Source organism: Dysidea avara, chromosome 8 (assembly GCF_963678975.1).
Source record: "Dysidea avara chromosome 8, odDysAvar1.4, whole genome shotgun sequence".
NCBI classification, from domain to species: Eukaryota; Metazoa; Porifera; class Demospongiae; order Dictyoceratida; family Dysideidae; genus Dysidea; species Dysidea avara.
In genome coordinates, this window is record NC_089279.1 from 3,722,069 (window position 1) to 3,744,106 (window position 22,038).

Here is a 22,038-nt window from a genome sequence, read left to right on the forward strand (position 1 = left end):
AAGATTGCCCTGAGGATTGCCTTGGTGCTGTCTGCCATCATGATTGCATTCTCGGCGGAGTTGCTACAAGGTGAGCATTGTATAAATGCTATAAATAATCGCAAAATGCTATAAATAATTGCAAAATGTTAAGAATGCTTATTCTGTAATTCCACTGTTCTGGGTTTTACTGGATCCCCAACCAAGCCAACCAACCCAACCAGAGACTAGCAAGCCAGATGGAAGAATATTAAATACACATAAACAACTGATACAAACAAACAAACATACTGCTATTAATCTACTTCTCCTGTGCAGCTGGCTGGGTTTGTATTGTGTCAAGCGTGGCCACCTAAATTAACTGTTTTGTGGTGTGCATTATATAGAATATCACAGCTTTGTAGTTACCAGCACTAAAATGAGTAAACATTATATGTTTGTGCCTTCGTTTAATGGCGATTCTATCGTGGTTACTGCATGTCTGTACGTCTTGTAGTTTTCATGTACATTAATTCATTCATTATTTATGACATAATTTTGACTGCATTTCGTATTATCTTTAGTACTTGGTTATATAATGGTTCTGAAAAAGACCAGTCTTATACCATACAAATTAAATCACAACAGCATCAATCATTAAATTAAATTACAATGGCATCAATCAATGTCTTGTTATTCTAAGCTTAGATTAGGTAATTAATTGCGTGGGTGGCCAATAATTCTACAATGTTACAGCTTCGCAATCAAACCTTTTCACGAAAAAGCAAGCCAAGTCATAAACTTATTTCTTTGAGGAACAAATGCACTGTTATTTAATTACAAAGGATTCATGTGCTCTAATATATTAGAATACACATGGAACAATACTTTGAAAAGAGTAACGAAGGCTTGTTTTCACTACTTTATATTTGCTACTGGAAACTTAGCTAGAGGCGGTTTAATAAAAGTGGTGAGTGTCTACTGGTGGTATCTGTACCTTTGTATTACTGATACCAATCCGATACCGATATCGGTCCACCTTTAGTTAGAAACAAACATTAACTAGCTCTAGTTGGACAAATGTAATATCAATTTTTCGTAGATTAGTTGTGAACATTAATTTTGATGAGTGACTAACCTGGTGAACCTGTTCCATTGTACACCGAACCATTGAGAATGGCTGTAGCCTTCACTCACAAATGTCTGACTAACAACGGTTGTTAAGCATTTTACAAAAATGTCAGAATGCATCACACATGCAATCCCTCTATTAGCATCCCCAGTATCTGGGGACGGTTCAGTAGTGAACAGCTATTGGAGTTGCACCGGACTAGTCCTCGTGTGGCCAGACCGCTTTTTCTCCATCACGGCGCTTATCGATTAGAGATTATAAGCGCCTACTCTGAAAAAGGGTCTGGTCCAGAATCAATACCTAAACTTGTTTTCACACCCCAAACAAGAGCTTGGGATGTTTAATCAGCTTTCGTCATAAAACGTATACTTCCTTTTAAATTTCAAGCCACATACGCACTGGAAATGCCATGAATGATAGCCAATAGAGTTGATGAGAGACACTGAGGCTGTTTATGGTTAAAAAGGTCACAGATCGATTCCTTGTGAAAACGAAAAGGCTAAAGAACTGAGCAAGGAATCAACCCGTGCCCTTTTTAGCCTTAGAAAACCAGCCTCAGTGTCTCTCAACTCTACCGGCTATCGTTCATGGCATTTCCAGTGTGTACGTGGCTTGAAATTTAAACGGAAGTATACGTTATATGACGAAAGCTGATTAAACACCCCGAGCTCTAGTCTCGCGCAGCCAGACCACTATTTCTTCCCACGGTGCTTATCGATTAGAGATTAAAAGCGCCTGCTCGAAATAGGGTCTGGTACACTTCCAATAGGCCAGTTGTGACAGCACCCGGCAGGAATGTGAGGTGTCGATTACGCCGCTCGAAAAGGCATTAACAAGCACACGTAAGAATTCGCCATTGCATTCTGGTTCCTTTTTATTTAAATTTTAAGGGTGCATTATCAACACCTATAAATTCTAATCGAGGTGCTGTCACAACTGACCTATTGGAAGTGTACCAGACCCTATTTCGAGCAGGCGCTTATAATCTCTAATCGATAAGCGCCGTGGGAAGAAATAGTGGTCTGGCTGCGCGAGACTACCCGAGCTCTTGCTTGGGGTGTGAAAACGAGTTTACGTATTGATTCTGGACCAAACCCTTTTTCGGAGTAGGCGCTTATAATCTCTAATCGATAAGCACCGTGGTGGAGAAAAAGCGGCCTGGCCACGCGAGACTAGCACCGGACCCTTTGCCTCCACCCAATACAAGGAAAAAAGCGTCTGGCCACGCGAGACTAGGATCAACGCACCAACAGTTCTTTCAGAAACCGCGCAATAGAATTCTTAGAATCTATCGACTGCCGGAACCACAGTACTATGCTACATTTCCCCATAGACTCGAGCATCAACTCAAGTTCACCACACCCTTTTTTTCAACACCAACACACAAAAAGAATGAAAAAGCAGTCTGACTACGCAAGACTATATCACAACCAATACATTTGTTACCAACTTGCTGATTCGTTTTTGAGGGATCCAATCGACCCTAACTCCTCTGAGTTGCTCTCGAACGCGTGACTTCTCGAAGCCATCTTCTTTTTGTATTGCGCATGCGTAATAAAGCCACGCCTTTTGACAGCAGAATTTTGGGAGAGGCAAATAAACCGTATGGTTACTATTGCATCATATGATAATCTAATTGCATTCCAGTGCTTTCATGCAATAGGATTAAATGTTCACTAGTATATCTGGAGGTGTAGGTAGGGGTGTCTATTATCTATGATGCAACACTGTGACCAGACGCCGGCCGGGTTTATTTGCCGCCCCATAGATAATATATATTATCTTATGGGGTGCCATTTGTCTCAAAACCCCAAAAATTGAGATCTAAACTAAATATCGTCGATATTTACTAAACATCGACGACATTTGCTAAATATCGATAACTTTTGCTAAACATCGATGATATTTACTAAACATCGATGACATTTACTAAACATCGACGATATTTACTAAACATCGACGACATTTGCTAAACATCGACGATATTTAACAATTCACCTGCTTTTGCGTTTTAATTTTCTGCGAATCCTTCAGTATAATAATATTATAGGCGCTTATGCTTGTAAATACTAATTGCTGATTAGCTGCTTGTGACTGTAGATGAACCATCTGTGGTGCTATGCGTGACTCATTAGGCTTGTTTTCATTCGGATGAGTCCATGACCTTTAATGGAAATAATTGCTGCGCGTTTATTAAGATCAATGTTGCTGTCATTGGCGACGAGAGGAACTGATCTCATCTGTAACTAGGTATGGAGTTACCTTTTTAGTTGTAAATGTGACAATTTGTAAACTGCACGTGTTTCACTTTTCATCCCTGGGTGCCAATACTCTCAGTGACAGCATTATTGAATATAATGCTGTCCGCTGTCACTGAGAGTATAATTCGGCTGAGTATAATTATTTAGTTGCATGAATCAAGTAGTGTTTTATTTAGTTGTTTATTAATACTTTACAGGACTGTAATGCACCTATCAATGTAATTCCTGACTACCACTGATACGGGCTAAGGGTAAGGGATGGTGGGGGAATTGATCGCTACATTTCTCCGACATAGTGGGGATCTATCTTCACTAAAGAAATTCACTCAGACAGCAAAGGTGTGTGCTTTCAGGTTAATTAGGAAGGAGTGTCTTGGGTGCTAGCTACTACGTTCGTACTAGAATCCACTCGAACTAACTCATCACTAGACCAACGCCACACAACCGTACAAATCCCCTCCTAGCCCCAGTATTCCCGGGGGTTACAAGTCGAGACTTGGTCGTGGTTTGCATTGCCAGTACGTCCCCAGTAGGTGGGGAATTGTAATTTTCAGTGATGCAAATCCCCACCTTCCCCCACCTCAGCCCGTATTAGTGGTAGTCAGGGATTACATTGATAGGTGCATAACAGATCAGTACACAAAATTAAACTAGTAAAATAGCTTGTTGTAATATTCATATGAATCTCAGCAGGCCACAATTTGAGTGCTCTTGCCAGACCAGTACTTTTTATTTAGTCAAATTTCCCAACCAAACAATATAATATGGACTTGCCTGCAAAGATGAAATTCTGAGATCATTTCAACTTGTCAACTAGCTACACGCAAGGGTAATTCTAGAAATTTGCTGCCTGGTCTCCCAACTCAAAGGTAGAGCAACTTGTTAAGCTTGATTGTCAGTTTTGCATTATTGGTTGCATGCTTTTAATTCACCCTCAAGGAATTTTAATATTGGTAACTTAGATCAAGACACTCTAGTAGAGCAGTCAATATTAAATTACTCTGATAGAATCATCAACATTATAGAGAGGCAACAAGGATAATTGAAGAATTTTATTTGCTAGAGTCATCCATGTAATTTATTTTATAGCAGGTACAGTGGAACCTCTCTTATCCAGGTAGTCTGGTATACTGTCCTTATCTCAGAAATATCCGTAACTGGTAAAGCTAACTGTTCTGCAATGTTACTATTGCTACTATACATTTTAGTGGGCAGAAGGGGAAGTCACTACAGAGCGTTCGTGGTCACTCCCCTGGGTTGTAAATTTTTTTATCACCTAGCAACCAAGTGGTAGTTAGAATCAACAAGCCACCTAACATGTAAACATCTTATTGTCAATAGACTACAGGCCACATGCTTGTGACTAATTTGGACTGTCTGGGCCTGGATAAAAGAGGTCCAGATAAGGGAGATTTCAAAGTTATTTCACAGGTCCCTTAATCCTGTAGAGCAATGTGTGAGTCAGAGGCTGTACAGTTGAATTACAAAGTGCAAAAAGATTCCAGTTTGTGCCTATCTACTGTATCAGTGTGAAAAGTTTAAAGTGAATGAGAATTTTTAATTAATACTTGGAAAGTACTGCTTCAACCTTTTGCTACCCTGTCAGTACTCAGCAGCAGGCTGCTACAATTTTCAAAGTCAATGGCAATAAATCATCACAGTTTTTTCCCAGTTTTAAGAGTCAACAATTTTCAAACATGAGACATATTGTGTGTAAATCAACAGCTGTAATTTCAAACAGCTATAGTGCATTTTTTTACATCTGTACAGCAAACTGAAAAACACATGTGCATTGTGTGATGTCACTAAAGTCTAGCCTCACTATATTATGTTTTTTTGTTTTCTTTCCTTTTTAGTTGTCTCCTGGTATACACTCACAAACTTGATGTGGACATTCTGACAAATCACAAAAGAAACCCAAAACAGTACATTTCTGAGCTCTGATTGTGGATCATCCATAGCGAGTTGATGAGCAACTGCATACTAGGTAGACCTACATACGAAGCAAATACAGTGGAGTAGAATCTTACACTGACACTGCACCATTTAGTAATATGCTTAATTCTTTGTTCCACTACTTGAGAAACTTTGGCAATGGTGAAATTGATTGTCACCAAAGATCTGCTGTAGTGATTTCAATGGTTGCATACTTCGTACTATTTTAATTAATAAAATGTTAAACATGTTAATGTTTAATATCAGTACAAAATACATAAGTACTGTACACATGTGTAACTCAGTAGTTTCCAAGCACAGATAAGATGTGCTTTATTACAAAAGGCCATCTAAGAATAGATGTAGGGGTGCTCGAACACTTTCTTTTTACTGTGTAGTAACTACAATAGGAAGGTACTGCTATAAGCTACAGGTGCACTTGTATTTTATAAACGCTAATATCTTTTAAAAATTAATGTGCTTGTGCCAATTATGTTGGCATGATTGTATATTAACAGGCTAGCAAAAGCATCAAGTATTGTGCCAGCATATAATACAAGATTTTAAAGCAATGTGAATGTAAGAAATACGTGCAGCAAAACATGAACACACTATGCATAATGCTGCATTTGATATCAAATGTACAGTACTCTTATTTTTACAGTTTTTAGCTGATTTGATATACTCTAATAGAGCAGTCACAAAATATATTCTAATAAAACTGTCAGCTCTCAAGCACATTATTTAATTGCATGTGATGGGGCATTTAGAATGTAACAATATCCTCTCAACCAGTCAGTTTGGCTTCCACCAAAAACGTTCTGCTGATCTTCAACTACTCTTAACTGTCCATGACTTAGCATCCAGTTTAAATGACAAAGCACAAACTGATTGCATACTGCTGGATTTCAGCAAGGCATTCTACAAGGTTTCCCATAAACTCTTACTGTTAAAGTTAAGGTACTATGGAATTACCAGAGAGACAATTAACTGTATTTGGTCTTTTTTAACCAACCATAAATAGTAAGTTTTTTGTGATGGTTCTATTTCAGAAGCTGTCAACGTTACCAGTGGAGTACCTCAGTGCTCTGTATTGGGCCCCTTACTGTTCTTGTTTTTATAAATGACTTTCCCAGCTGTATTAAATCTACTTGTCGCCTAATTTGCAGATGACTGTCTGTTATATCGTATTAAGACACGTACAGATAGGTATCTTTGGAATAAGAAGGCCAATAGCTAGCTAGCATTCACAGTACATTAGTCACCTTGCATACCGTACACAAGGAAATTTTGACAATAGAAAAATTTAACAAAATTGACGAATCAATTAAATTCATCAAGCTTAAGTTTGTCAAATGTCTTTAAAAGTACAGGTTTTGTCTAAATTTTTTTGATTTCATCAACATTTTATTCATCAAATCTGCTGAAATGTGAATTCATCAAATTTTTCTTGTGTCAAAATTTCCTTGCGTATGGTACAGCAGTGTAGGTAAAGTATACGAAGTGATGCATACACATTTTTAAAATGCTGTATTGATGTCCATATGAAGATAGGCTTGTGTATATATAAGACTGATTTTGTCACAAATATTTATTATAGTATGATAATAGTACATCACTGCACTAACAGGAAACAAATCTAGGTTGGCATATAAAAGTGTAAAAACAAAATACAAGAATGGGGTATGGTATCAATGAGACAGCAACTCATTTGCAGCCATATACATATAGTGCATTTTTGAGCTAGGTTTTGAAAATATGTTAGGTGGTTGTTCACCTGGGTCAGTCAAGCCCATGAAACAACTAATTGAAATTGCCACGTAATAACACTACATGTAAATGGGTAGTGTCAAGACCAGTATAAACCAAGATTTGAACTGTACTAGATCCCTTCTTCTCCCTACCCAATTGGTCTGGCCACACAAGGCAACCCAACATACACCACGCATGCACAAATTAAAGTATGTAGCTGTCATTGTGCACAAATCCTGTAAGCTATAAAGTCTCTAGACCCTCGTTCACGTGAGAGTCTGTCTCTGCCAGACTGAGTTCTGTCATTGGAACATTAAAAAGCGAAAAATGTGCAGTGTACATGCTGTCACATTTACAGCTTTAGAGGCTAACCCCATACCTCGTATCCTCACAGATGAGTTCCTTCCTCTCAGTCCAACTCGTCGCCAACACAGCAACATTGACCTTAATAGATGCGCAGCATTAAAGGAGGTCCGAATGCCTAATGAGTCATGTAGTACCACAGATGATTCATCTACAGTCGCAAGCAGTTAAGCAGCTAATCAGCAATTATTAGTATCATGTGTACGCGCCTATAATATTATTATAGTAAAGGATCCGCAGAAAATTAAGACGCGAAAGCAGCTGAGTTGCTGAATATCGTCGATGTTTAGCAAATGTCATCAATGTTTAGTAAATGTCGTCGATATTTAGTAAATGTCATCATAGATGTTTAGCAAATGTCGTCGACGTTTAGTAAATGTCATCGATGTTTAGCAAATGTCGTCGATGTTTAGCAAATGTCATCGATGTTTAGCAAATGTCGTCGATGTTTAGCAAATGTCGTCGATGTTTAGCAAATGTCGTCGATGTTTAGTAAATATCGTCGATATTTAGCTAAATGTCGTCGATGTTTAGTAAATATCGTCGATATTTAGCTAAATGTCGTCGATGTTTAGTAAATATCGACGATATTTGGTTTAGATCTCAATTTTTGGGTTTTTGAGACAAATGGCACCCCATATTATCTATGCACAAACCTTCTGACACGCGATACTATATAAATAACGGGGACGGATCCAGGAGTTGGCAAGGGGAGGGGCACAAACAAGCTAAGTTGAATATAAGTGGTTGGGGAGTTAGAGCCGCATTTTTGAAGCAAATCACCTCTTAGTAGTGTCTTACTGTTGATTTTTGCCATTTTTGCCTTTTCAGATGGTTGTGAAGTCTTAAAAAGCTGTTTAAAAGGCTCTGAATGTCTCAAATCAAATGCAACACGATAAGTATTTTTAGAGGCGCTTAGTACGTACGAAGGTGCTGGGTGACAATTTCACAGCTAGTTTGACCATAGATATTTAACCCCCGGGATTGGAAACGGGCTTATCAACACATATTAACACATACAGTCCCTGTTGTACTTTCTCCGCATATTCAAATACTAGTTTACTGTAATTTACTAGAGTCAAAGGCATGGCAGGGCATGGATCACGGATGATGGAGCCCACTTTGAACGAAACTTCCGGGTCACCAGACACGCCTGCAGTCATAGGTACGTTAAAGTGTGTAGTAGAGAAATATTACCCAGTTTTAAATAGTGGCACCCAAACGTCGAGGCCTACCCAAGTCGGGCAAGAAGATGTCGTCATCATCGAGCCAGCAATCCTCGACGTTATCCTCAAACGAGCAACTCGTGACGGCGATTTATAATGTTTTAGAGGACCAAACTTTCAAGTTTGACTCAAAGGCTGCAAGGGAAGCACGTGAGGCAGCAGTTGTGTTGCTGGACTGGGCAACTAAAGATGAAAACTTTCCAACGATTCTTACGTTTTTGCAGCAGCTTCAAGAACGATTTCAAGGCTGTATAAAGTACCTCAATCCAAGTAGTATTAACAGAGATCGACTGTGGCAATCATTTTTCATACTTCGCTCATCAGAAGAATTTACAAAGCTGTGGGAAAAGTTACTTTCAGAAGCAAAAGTGAACCCAACACCCACTCTATATCAGCAGCTCACAACCTTGATGTTCAATGAAGACATAAGGAAAGCGACAAAAATTGAAAGCAGTTCTTCACAAGCTGTTGAGCCACTAACTAATAATGAAGGGAATGCTTTACGCTACACAGCTGGATACATTTGTCGTCATCTCCGTAAGCAGTTAGAGCGTAGTAACCATGACATGAAGGAGGAACTTGTACTCTGCTTGATGGAGTTGACAGCAGACAAAGATTCTGATACTACCAACACTGATGAAGAATGGACACAACGGGTAGACGGGGTGGTTTGTGGTATGTAAAAAACACAACGTACTTGCTGTTTGTAGCAATTGAAGAAGACGTGAGAAAGTGCCTGAAGCAGTTACTCAAAGGCTCAGGCCATAAGTCAGCCATAATCAAGCATGTAGTGGAAAGTGAGGAGGTGGAATTCCACTGGCTAATAGCACAGGCTGATTTTGATGTTGACGATGAAGAGACTTACAAATTGTTGCTACATAAAATTGTGGAATTGTTTGTAACAGTGAGAGGTTATTCCTACGCAAGTGACCTGATGGAAAAGCATAAGCAAGCAACAGCAAAAGGCACACAACGAGCTAAAGCTTTACGCAGAGAACTACATGATAGCACTGATTAATGAATTAAGTACCTTTTAATTTTTAAAAAAAATGTACCATTATATGTCCACACAGTTAAAAGTTAAAAGTTTGGAACACAACAATTCATTCTTAATATGTTGCCTTGTTCTTGGAATGTTCAAGTAATATTTATAGTCCAACTTCTCTGCAATGCTGCGCCCATTCATACAAACGAAAATACCACAATCGTTAAAATTACTCTGTTGAGGAATTGTGTAAGCCTCCTTGCTGAAACTTCCTAAAGTAAATTTCCGTTCAGCTGCCTCTATAACTAAATAACGTTCAACAACATCCATACAGTGTGCACTGTTGCTGCTTGGCAGTGAGTCATGTAGAGTAATTCTACCAGTAGTCATGTAAACAGCAACAAGGCACCAGTGATTAGTAAGATGTACTGGAAACAGTAACACCCTCTTGTCAAATATTATTACCCTATTAGTCCAGTTTTGTACTCCTTGGTATCCCGAAGTTGAAAACTTGGTATAGAAGAATGTACTGAAGATATAAACATCATCACATCTATCCATAATCAAACTCATGTAGCTGTTGAGCACCTGTAATTACAATAAATTATTACCATACGTACAAATGTACATACCATGTCATTCAGCCATTCATTGTCCTGTAGTGTTGAAAGGTCACATTGCTTCAAACTGTACTTATTAATGGTGACCACAACTTCAGGATTTTGACAATCCCTCATAGGTTGATGCTGTGATTTCATAATTGGGGTTGGCAACATGGGTGAAGGCTGGCACTGCGACTTCACAATTGTAGTTGGCAACATGGGTGAAGACTGGCACTGAGACTTTACAATTGTGGCTGGCAACATGGGTGAAGGCTGGCACTGCGACTTCACAATTGTAGTTGGCAACATGGGTGAAGACTGGCACTGAGACTTACAATTGTAGTTGGCAACATGGGTGAAGGCTGGTACTGCGACTTTACAATTGTGGCAGGTGAAGGCTGGCACAATTGTGGCTGGTGAAGGCTGGTACTGCGACTTCACAATTGTAGTTGGCAACATGGATGAAGGCTGGCACTGTGACTTCACAAATGTGGCTGGCAACATGGGTGAAGGCTGGCACTGCGACTTTACAACTAGTAAGGTGGATGAAGGCTGGGACTGTGATTTTGCTAGGTCACACTTCTCAGGTAATGGCGGGTGATTTTCTGATCTTTTCTTTTTACGTTTTGGCAAAGGTTTACTTTCCTCTTCCCAGTCAATAGAAGTTTTGCTACCCCTGCAATTCCCTCTGGGCACATGCCCACAGACAGAATTGATGACACGTAGAGCTTGGGAGTTCTTGCAGAATTCATACTCATTGGGATTTTCACTGCTCTTTCCCCGCTGTCTTTGACAGCCAAAAAATTTTTCCAAGCAGTCTTGTGACAGCCACCCACTCAGAAAGCACTTAACACCAGGAACAATGAAAAGGTATTGAACAATCTCCACAAATGATTTGACTGCATACAAATTGACAACAAATATTACAATCTTGCATCACAGTACAATTTATTACCTGTCACAGCAATTCCCTGGAGTGTCTCATCTGGCATAAGCATCATCTTCTTCTCCTTGGGTGTATAACCTTTCCGCTTTTTAACGGAGGCTTCCCAGCTTTTCAGGTATCCCATGAAATCGTCTTGCAGCCACTACAAGTAGTATGAGAGTAAACAAATAAAGAGACCTTTGCAGAAAGTACATGTTCACATGCAACAAACCTTCAAACGAAAATCGTTGCTTGACATGTATGGTTCCTGGAAACGTTTATTTCTGTGGTATCCAACCTCTAGGTTAGTGACATTTAGACAGTCAAAAAATTTGTCCATGTATCGAATGAACTTAATGGTCTCTAAAACTTCGTCTCCTCTTGTTTGTTCCAGGGCATGAGCCACTTGCTCACTAAGCGCCTGTAAAACATATAATACACATGGCAGGCAATACAATGAAACATACTTGTGCTGCTAAATCAACCCTCATCTTGGAATAAGAAGTCAGGTTTATGTGCTCAAACTTCAACTTTGTCACAAGACGTGTCCCTTCTTCCTTCTCTGTCTCCACATTATATAAATCCACCAAGTGCTGCCACTCAATGTTTTGCCCATTGCACTAGGAATAACATACACAAAAATAAGGTGGTACTTGCTAAATGAAATATTTATTACCCATAACTTCCTCTTCTTGTTGTACCAGCTGTTTCGTATCGTCTTTATGAGGTGTGGGGGATCTGAAATAAAATACAGAAATCTCTTCTCTTCAGCAGCAAAACATTAGGCACTCTGTACACTAGCTCCTTTCCCTTGCTGTGCAATTTCCAGAGCTTACGGTTGGACGAAGCTCCATCACAGCACAGAGCTAACACAAAAAAGCCAATTCTTTCAAGCCTTGCAATAGCTTCCCAGATGGGATCAAAGATCAGGTCACCCGACATACTTCCACAGGCAAACTGAGCATATGGGTATTCAAACTTATGGAGCAGCCCCTTAACCATGAACACCATCATCGTTGTAGCCAGAGAAGATTTTGACTCCCCATTGTCAATGAAAGCCTGAAAATCAAGTAGCTGATTGTTTACATCACCGATGTTGACAAAGCCAATTAGAGTGCCATCATGCTTGTCATATACCAAATCGCTTTTGATGTACATTTCATCCATAATCAAAGTCACATATTTGTGAATATCTTTGGTAAGGTCAGCAGCATCAACAATTGCCTGATCTACTTCAGCAGAGAATCCCACCTGGCTCTTGATATAGTGGGTGTAATCCCTTAATGTTCTTTGGGAAGGTAGTTTTATACACCCAGAACTGCGCAAAAGCTCATAAGCTTTTCCAGACAAGTGTCTTAGGTACAGACACCATTTGATGACTAGAGGGTGCCAACGCATAGATTTGCTGTTCTCCAAGGAGTTTGCCTTCTGCTGCTGATTCCAAAACAATCGTTCAAAGGTGCCTTCCTTGTGAGAAGAATAAACGTTTTCTGTACAGTTTTTCATCAGTTGCAATAGGTCACCATTCAGTTCTTTATCCACAGTCACCCCATCAATCAAGATTGATTCATCTATTGCCTCTTGCAATCTTCTGACCTGCTGCTGGCATGCTCTTTTGTCACTGTGCAAGCGGTGAAGGCGTTCACTCTTTTCTTTACTTGTCAAGCAAAGATAAGTTGTGTGGCTGGTAGGAGAGGTACGATCATCCATCGGCACATCTGAGCGAGATGCACGGGAAACCATGGCTGTCAGTGACTTACGATGCTTTCCACAATATCCACACCGTTCTTGTGCACAGTTCACCAATATTTCGCACTTGGCATGGTGAATTGATGGAACACCAGTTCTGCTAGAGTCCAATATGCCAACAACTTCAGTTCCTGTTGTATTAACATCATAATTTGTTGCACCAAAAGAGAAAATAAACTTACTAGACTGGTTCATTAAAACGTCATCGTGGATATTGGGCAATGAAGTGTACTTCTCTTCAAAGTTTCCCTTGCATACTTCACTCTTACAAACTGTATCAAGTAAATCTACAAGTCTTTGAGCTGCAATTACCAATAGACGTCAACATGCATGCACCACATCAAACCAGCAAAGCCTTACCGGTATTAACCAATGCTGGTGACCCTTGTAGTACTTGACATTCATGGGATATTGGATGCCCTCGGTATGAAGCAGTCCAGGTAAAATCACTGTTTACCTTGATAGCTTTAACCACTGCAGGTCCAGCAGCTTTCTCTGAGCACGAAACCTCAAAGAGAGTAAGCAAGCGATCTTGAATACTGGTGCTCCACCCTTGGAACAAAATTTGTGCACACAATTCCATTGCAACAATTCATACGTACCTTGTGGTATCTTATTCAGCGATTGCAGCCTCCTGTGTAGAACACAGATATTAGGAACTGGTCCATCCAGAAATGATGAAATAGGGACAGATACATGAAAGTTCACTAGTTCAATCGGTAGTGACACTTTAAGTTCAGAGACTTTCTGCTTGGAAATGGAGACCCGCAAACTCTTGGGCAATTTAAGTTTTGGCTTAAAATGCTTACGACTAGTCAGCCTCAGCCTTCTGTGTCCCCTCCTATCATTAAACTATTTGTAAACAAAACCATTTGATTCAAAATTATATAAACAGCCTTCAAAATACCATTGCAGCAAGTACTCCAGTTGAAAACAAGCAGCGAACCTTGGCATTCCACCAGCAACAGATCAGTGGCCTAAAATAGACACATTATTACCAATAGATGTGTACAAACACATGGAAACCATTTTGTAGATACAAAGATATTATTTTATGATGAAAAAAGTGTTGTATGTCCCTTCAAAATACAAATACAAGCCTCAAACTTTTAGTCTTTTCACCTCCTTCATAACTGATCTTTTCATTATAAAAAGCGATAGGTTGTAGCTATGAACCTAAAACTTGCTGTGAACGATTCCCAGTAGAAGAACGCTTCAAGCACACCTTGAAATGTTGCTGTAAAAGCTAGAACACCTTCCCTCAGAACCCCAAACAAATACACTAGGGAAGTATGACAAAAATGAGACGGACTGACCTTCCTACTACGAACCGCGAGGCCAGCCGACAGAAACGAGCTGCTACAAGGAAGCAATAAAGTTGGCCAGCTACGTCCACTGCTACAGCAACGCTACCATTCCTTTTCACGTTTTGACAAGAAGACAGCGGGGATCAAAAGAACGTGTTAACAAGGCAACGCGGAGTGTTTCCTTTGACACAAAGAAAGCGGCTTGCGGTTTCCAATCCCGGGGGGGTTAAATATCTATGGTTTGACTTTGGTTCGCTTTGGTTTCAGGTGAATTTGTAATAAATGCTAGTAAAATGTGCATATTTTTATGAGTTTCTTGGCCTGACAAAGTTTAGTAGCTATTTTAATCAGAAGTATAACTGGCTCCTCCACAATAGTCTGGCGCGGCCGCCCCTTCGCATAAAGAAGAAGGGTCTGGTCACTCTAGCATACAAAATTTGTAGCCTGTTACCGAAAACAGGTAACACCAATCAGATCGCGTTGTTGGTAATGTGACGTTTGTTTAGAAATTACCATAGATACTATGGAATTACGTAATGAGTGAAAGAGATTATTGAAGTTTAATAATTGAACGGAGTTAACATAGAAGCTACGAAGCTCCGGACACTCGCGGACGCGCGCCCACTTAAGGTTATAAACAGGATACTAATAATAGGCATTCCAGTATCCGAGATTTTTAAATAAAAAAAATTCTCCGTATATTCCCCAATAGAACCCTGGCACAAAATAACAACTCGTGTTTAACTTGGGATTGCTCCGTCGTCCGAGCTCCAATGAAGATGAAATTCGCTGTGGGGTTTGTCCACATGCTGATCATTATGAAAATCTTAGTTTTATCGTGCGCGTTACATATAAGTAAGTTTTGTGCTGTTTTGTAATCTTTTCAAGCCATGCAATGTATGTAGAATACTTTAAAACTTTAAAAAACGTACTGTTGGGTGGAAGGTAGTCACTGGTGCTTACTTTAAAGTGCGTAGTTACTTCGCTCGGGTTAGCGATTTTCAGCTCCAGAACAATTTTCTGATGGCTGTGTCATCAGCTCAAAAGTATAAACCACTTCAAAGTCGGCCAACAATGCCATAATTGAAACCACAACTCCACCTTAGATATTGTTGCATCATTGTGGCACCTCCACTTTAGTTGTTTACCTTTATAAGTTGTTAACGTGATGGCTTTACTTACTTGAGATAGCCACTTACCTATGGGTATACACCATTGTATTGAGAAGTGTGCAGTGGGTGAAACATATTTGCTCACCCAAAGCATACAAAGATCACTGAGATCCGATACTATCTGAAGTTACTCTCATTACATGTACAAACTTGCAGCTAGAAGCAACTATAGTTTCAAGATAGTCCAGATTGCTAGATGGCTTCCTGATTCAATTGTGCCATTTTTCCCTTTAAAATGTATGGGGAGCCCCGGAGAAAAAATGTACCTTTTTTCAGTTTTTAAGCACTGTGCATGCCAAAGTAGCTAATCCCAACCCAACAAACTATATATTTCTGAGATCAGCAATCAATACTCTATCTATTGAGCATATAAAAAGCCCATTTTTCCAAAATTTAAAAATCGGGCTGGAATGCCTACTAATAATAATAATAATGCTTTACAGAATAATAATTCTGAGGGTCTACACTGATAGCCTAACATACATTAAAAAATAACTATAATCAGGTTGGGTGACATCCTGTCGTTAGCAACCGTGTATTCAGATGTCACTGCAGTGTAACGTCTGGTACTACTTCTCATGATGCAGTCAAGGTCTATATTTCGCATTAAGGACGTTTATTATTATTTATTATTTATTATTATTATTAATACTTTACAATACAAGTATGCATGTATTGATGGTCTGCCAACAACCTGTGCTGGCAGCCAGGAAATTACTTAATTACAAAACTAATTACTTAATTATGAAACTAATTACTTAATTACAAAACTAATTAATTACAAATAAGAGTTAGCTAGACTTACATCACTGAGAAATTACTAGTTATTCCTAAATTATGGCAGTTTGTACATCTACAACAAAAATGATAGGTGCATGGAACGTCTAAGCAAGGCTGGCGACGCTTAGCGAAGAAGTATTCCAGTGTTTCACTGTTAGGCGCAATCTGTGAATTCGCGCAGTTTATAAATTGCACTGCGCATTTTGTGAATTCATACAATGCGCAACAATTTATAAATTGTTACGCAGTTTGTGAACTACCGTAAGAGCTGCGCATTTTATGAACTGGATCTGGCTTGTCCATTCAGCGTACCGCCTTCTTGACCGATTCAAGTGCATATCATAGCTGCTTTCAGGGCCGGAGGATAGCAGGCTTCTTTTACCACCTAAACTTGATATGTTTGCTACTAGCTGAAGGGACATGGATAAAGATGCATTCTATATAGCTAGATTGCAGACTATCGCTCCCTCCAAGGTTCCTTTGCGTACTCTGCAGCTTGCATGCCTGGATAAGGTGCATACTGTCCTTCTCTCTGTGTTGCCTTCTGCATACTGCAGCATTTGTGGTAGCTAGCAGGTTCATCTCGTTTCGATCAGCTGATATTGATGGGAACAGTCCAGCCTGCATATTTTACTTTTTCAAGCAGTTGTCCAGCACATACAAACACTGCACCAGTAATGAAACGTATATCAACACACTGATAAGGTTTGGTGCATTGTAACTCGTGTCCAACATTGGATCTTTAATGTCTAGCTCAAATGGTACGCGTACTCATAGTTTCACTCTCACATTATCCCATGCATGTAGATGTAACACAACACACGGTTACATAATGCCACCTCTGTGTGATACAGTTATTAGTGCAAACATATAATCAGGTATGCTGTTATAAGTATACTCCAATACATGAGTGAGTTACAAAGGCACAGCTCCATTTGATGAACAGCAAGACCTAGAAAAGTTGCATCCATTTTCATCTTGCCTGGCTGTAACCACATGTCTTCTTAAACACGGTTCATGGTACAACATTATCTTTTACTGCATGTGATACATCATAACTCATCGGTATATACAACAGACTATGAAAAGAAATTCACTGATTTACCAAGAAATCCAACTATTCACCAAGAAGGTTATTTACGTACATGTTTACTTAATGCACAAATGAGTACACATAATGTGATGATATGTATTGAACTGTTTGCTGAAGCAATTAATAGATACATAATTATTTCAATTTTTGTGGCATAATCTAATGTATTTCAATACATTTTATTTTAAGCAAAGGATTGTAAGCTATATAGTTGAGTTTCACTCAGTGGGTAGTCTGCACAAACAGAGTATCAAATAGTTAACTGAAACAGGTGATGTATTCATCTGAATGTGCCCCCAACAATAATTAAGCTATTACACTTTGCTTTCAGCCAATTTTAGTGGTACACATATCTAAAAATGGGTGGGGCTTCCAATGGCCTCATTAACCAGATAGCTTTGTTTATCACTAAATGTATAGCTATACATATATATGCAATGGTTTTCTTATAGTCTAATGCACTACTTCTTATAGTCTAATGCACTACTGCAAAGTTTACCTTGACCATATGTACAGTATACTTCTACACAATACAGGACATTACATAGGAGATAGCAATTATGATTGAATAGATATTTCCTATAGTATGTACAGTATGTTTTCCTACCTTTACCACTTCTTAAATGAATTAAAGTATGTGAGAGCATCACATGATTGCATAAAACATCAAATGAGTTCACAACTGATGAGAATCTAATAATGTATAGTCATTCATACTAAGTTATATTAAAAACGATGTTCTCAGTAGAAATACTACACACAGAGTGCATTTTGGCCATGTCTGCTATACCAAAATAGGTAAATTAGTGTAATTCTATATCATATGATAGAGAATTCATGTTCAGTTTGTCATTTTCTTTGTTTATTGTGCAATTAAACATCAGTATTTTGTTAGTGCGGTTGAGTGGGCGGAACCTATCAAAGTGGGTGTGGTCTGCATTGGCCCAATATTCATATTTGTTTGTAAGGTGATCCTCTACCTCTGTGCCAAGTTTGGTGCTTTTATCACTAAAATACACAATTTTATAGCTAATCCACTTCACTAATTAGAGTATTTGACTTGACTGCTCTATTAGAGTATCTCAATCTTTTATGATTTTTTGGGAAGGAGGGGGGCTAGAACCAGAAGTACGTTTTAAGTTTACTTAACACTTTTATGAGGACATTTTCTGATTATGCTTTACAGGAAGTTTTGTCATATGTGTTCTGCAGATTGGTCACAAAGAAAAGGAGGAGCAGATCTAGAGGAGTTTATTAAAGATCAGGCCATTGAGTTGGACAAGATGGAGGCAGTCCTGAAACAAACTGTAGCTAATAAGGACATATTAGAGAGAGAATTCAGAGAATGCAATGTATGTGCACTAGTGTGTACAAGCTAGTGTGTATGTATACGTCCCATAACCAGTTGAACTGTTTGGTTTTCATGACTACACTAGACCCACCTATTACACTTTTTGTCAGTTTTACTTATGCTTTTGAGCAATGCTCAAATTTTCGCCCGTTATGCTTAACTTTATGCTTTAGTTCCCATGTTCTGCTAGTAAATGTGCACTTTATGGGGAAGTGGTAAGTGGCTGAAGTAGAAACTATCATCTTTGCTTGTCAAAATGCATTTCAGAGAAAAGATCAGCATACTCTAATAGACCAGTCAGCTGTCTGATTATTCTGTTGGAGTTACTGACTGTTCTATTAGAGTATATCGATCTTTTCTGTGATTTGTATTTTTACAAGCAAGGATTTATAGTATGGCACAATTATTCTACCTAATATGCTAGCATTATGCTCAATACTTTCAGGCACCTATTATGCTCTACATTATGCCAGCATAATAGGCGGGTCCCTAGACTACACTACCTGTACAGTTTGCTATGCCTTAAAGAATCATTACTACATGACACACCATGTTTGCATACTACATAGTTGTACAGTAGTGGGCAATGTAATAAAGCTGATTGCAAGTGCATGCAAATTTCTCTGAAGTTATCGGTACGTGAAGGCAAGTAGTATATAAAAAATGAAGTAGCTAGTTCATAACCTAAATTTGGGAAAACCATTGATCTGCACATCAATGCAATATGCAATTTTAAACATTTCAATCCAATATAGCTTGGGAAGGTCAAAAGCTATGAGTTTGAAAGAATCACCATGAATGCATGCAACCATAGTGTTTATTTCGCTTCAATCCATAGCAAGCTAGCTATTGGTGTAACCATGTTTTTTTCATGACAGTATCCGAGCAGAAAATGGCTAGTGAGTTGTGTGCATGGTGTCATCCTTAATATTGGGCTCTCAAGACCACCTGTGTCACTGAAAATTGAAACAATGCATGTAGAAAATATCTGGGCAACTGTCCAAGGCTACTCATGTCTCTAGTCTCATGTTTCAGCTGGCCAGTGGCATTGCAAGGTGCCAGTGGCTGGGACATGTCTCTAGAAATCCACTCGTGAATAGCAGTATGAGAGGCATGGCTGTGGTGCAAATGTGTAGAGTAATGGTGTGGCTATCCATTCATGGTGAAAAGTGAACTTCACTGGTATGTGCATAGATCAACAATTATCAAAATTTGATATACTCTAATTGAGTAATCATGTACTCAAATAATGCATTTTCCCAAAAAATCTGTCAAAATTGCATGCTACCAAATTTAATTTCAATAGCTAATTTTCTAAAATTTCCTGTGGGGAGGGCATGCCCCCAGACCCTTCACAGAAAGGGCACACTCTCACATCATGCAAATTATTTTTATCAACCAATAATCACCCTTCTTAGCCCTCTCACTTAAAATTTTGTTGCTATACTTTTGGGTTGTAGGTAGTTGTTGGGTCTTAATAACTGTATTGAGTACAGTGGAACCCCTATTGTCTGAATGATTGTGAGGAAGGGTGTTTGTATAATTGAAAAGTACATAAAATTAATCATCCACACATTTAGATACAGAGCTTTGCTCAATTACTTTAATAAAGCATAAACTTGTTGACAAAATATTCTAATTGAGCAGTCCATTTAATGTTCGGATAATCAAATGTTCACTTAATAGGTGTTTGGATAATAGAGGTTTCACTGTATACAAATAGTTTGCTATGCATATAGCTTCATGAGTATATTCTGTTGAGGTGTATTTGTGAACATAGGAAGCATTGAACAGGAAGCAATCACAAGCAGATTCTGTACAACTATTTTGTGATGAAAAGGATAATAAGATCAAGACATTAGAGGATAGTGTACTGAAGATTGTAAAAGAGAAAGCAGAAATGTCAAAGATTGTCAATGAAACACGAAAAGAGTTGGCAGCAACTAAACAACTGGTGACCTCTTATCAGGGGAAGCTAAAGAAGCTGAGTGATACGAAAGCCATAGAAGTAATTACTGTCTTTTTAAAGCTAGGAGAGATTACAATTCTAGATGTGCTATGCATTATCCTATATCTTTACACTTTCTTGTGTTATACCAGTAAAAAATAATATTACCAAGAAAATATTTAAGAAATAAAAGTTAAGGCATGCTTCTTTGTGTTTGATTTTATTGATGTCTCCCAAGTGTGTTACATTCAAGACAAGAGGTGCATTGCTTGCATGCGTGTGTAGTGTACTAAAAGACATCAATAACTAAAGACAGGCCAATATATGTAGTGACTACTCCAATCATCTTTCCTGTGTAAATACGTCTTTAGTTTACCTCAATATTCACTGTGTCCTAAAGTATATGTGTGTCTTTTTAGATTTATGTGCATTCTGTTGTTTGTGTATAACATAATATTTGTATTTAATCTTAGCAAAAGAATGTATCTACCAGCCAAGATGTTAGTGCTTTGCAACATACAATCAAGGTGCTGACAACAAAGAATGAAGAACTACAGAAGCAAGTGGCATCACTGAACAATGTTATTAGTCACCAAAAGTCAATCAGATTAAGGAGGGAAACAAATCCATCATCCCAACAACTCACAATAAGAAAAGTGTGTTTGGAGTGTCTTGTGTGTGTATGTCTGTGTATATTTTTGGTGTAATGTGTGTATGTGTTTGTAGTGTGTGTCACTGTGTGTGTGTGTGTGTGTGTGTGTGTGTGTGTGTGTGTGTGTGTGTGTGTGTGTGTGTGTGTGTGTGTGTGTGTGTGTGAGTGTGTGTGTGTGTGTGTGTGTGTGAGTGTGTGTGTAGTGTGTACACAGTATACTTTCATACCTCAGGTCAAGGGAATTTCCAGGGCATATATTACATATAGCATTTGTTACAGAATGTTAACAAGATATATATGTACCACACTTACATAACTGTGCATTTAGCACACTATATAGTGGGTGGTTTTCAAAGAGTGTTCTTTTTCAGGTATTTTGAAGAGGCCCTTCTCAATTTCCAAGCCCTGTTGTTGGTCAAGATAAATTCCCACAACTAAACATAACTTGCTTTCGTGAATCAACATACTGGCGTGGACTTGAATTTGCTTATGTTGTATTTCTCATTATTCTTCAAGTTTTAGTGCAGTGTTAATGATTGTAATTAGTGCATAAATGAATGTTCTGAAATTCGAATATTCGTTCATTTGGGAACATTCGAATACGAATTCATAACATTCGAATCCTGTGAGTGGGTGCCCAAAGTGTATAATTAAGTCACGTGCAGCTGAAAATAGTACAGCGCCAGGTGTCAAGTTGTTAACATGTACTTCGCTATTGTTTACACTTAGTTAACAGCCTGTTGTCTACGGACAGGTGCATGTGAAGCCAAAAACGCTACACGTGATAACTAGTGTGTGAACCAAAAACGCTACACATGATGGCTAGCGCGCCAGGTGTGAGGTTGAT

General features: G+C 38.7%; 3 protein-coding genes across 8 annotated transcripts in view; 1 reads left to right on the forward strand and 2 right to left on the reverse strand.

The window, feature by feature from the left end:
* The window catches only part of LOC136262786 (protein NLRC5-like), a 67,930-nt gene extending 65,301 nt beyond the window's left edge, over positions 1 to 2,629 (reverse strand). For all 6 annotated transcript variants that reach the window (XM_066057185.1, XM_066057188.1, XM_066057186.1 and 3 more), the window contains exon 1: positions 2,541 to 2,629. In XM_066057185.1, the coding sequence (XP_065913257.1) occupies positions 2,541 to 2,619 (79 nt within the window). In that variant the 5' untranslated portion in view covers positions 2,620 to 2,629. The remainder of the gene's footprint in view (positions 1 to 2,540) is intronic.
* Positions 2,630 to 8,385: 5,756 nt separating this feature from the next.
* LOC136264462 (uncharacterized) lies at positions 8,386 to 9,440 on the forward strand. The gene is made up of 2 exons (XM_066059210.1): positions 8,386 to 8,566; positions 8,613 to 9,440. Exons 1-2 carry the CDS (start codon positions 8,488 to 8,490, stop codon positions 9,308 to 9,310), a joined length of 777 nt encoding a protein of 258 aa, XP_065915282.1. The 5' UTR covers positions 8,386 to 8,487; the 3' UTR covers positions 9,311 to 9,440.
* A 232-nt stretch (positions 9,441 to 9,672) lies between these two features.
* On the reverse strand, positions 9,673 to 14,409 carry LOC136264381 (uncharacterized). The gene is made up of 11 exons (XM_066059110.1): positions 14,205 to 14,409; positions 13,796 to 13,865; positions 13,491 to 13,740; positions 13,249 to 13,440; positions 13,071 to 13,190; positions 11,816 to 13,019; positions 11,607 to 11,759; positions 11,372 to 11,560; positions 11,170 to 11,302; positions 10,245 to 11,113; positions 9,673 to 10,200 (listed from the first exon to the last, which is right to left on the reverse strand). Exons 2-6 carry the CDS (start codon positions 13,796 to 13,798, stop codon positions 11,860 to 11,862), a joined length of 1,725 nt encoding a protein of 574 aa, XP_065915182.1. The 5' UTR covers positions 13,799 to 13,865; positions 14,205 to 14,409; the 3' UTR covers positions 9,673 to 10,200; positions 10,245 to 11,113; positions 11,170 to 11,302; positions 11,372 to 11,560; positions 11,607 to 11,759; positions 11,816 to 11,859.
* Positions 14,410 to 22,038: the final 7,629 nt, after the last annotated feature.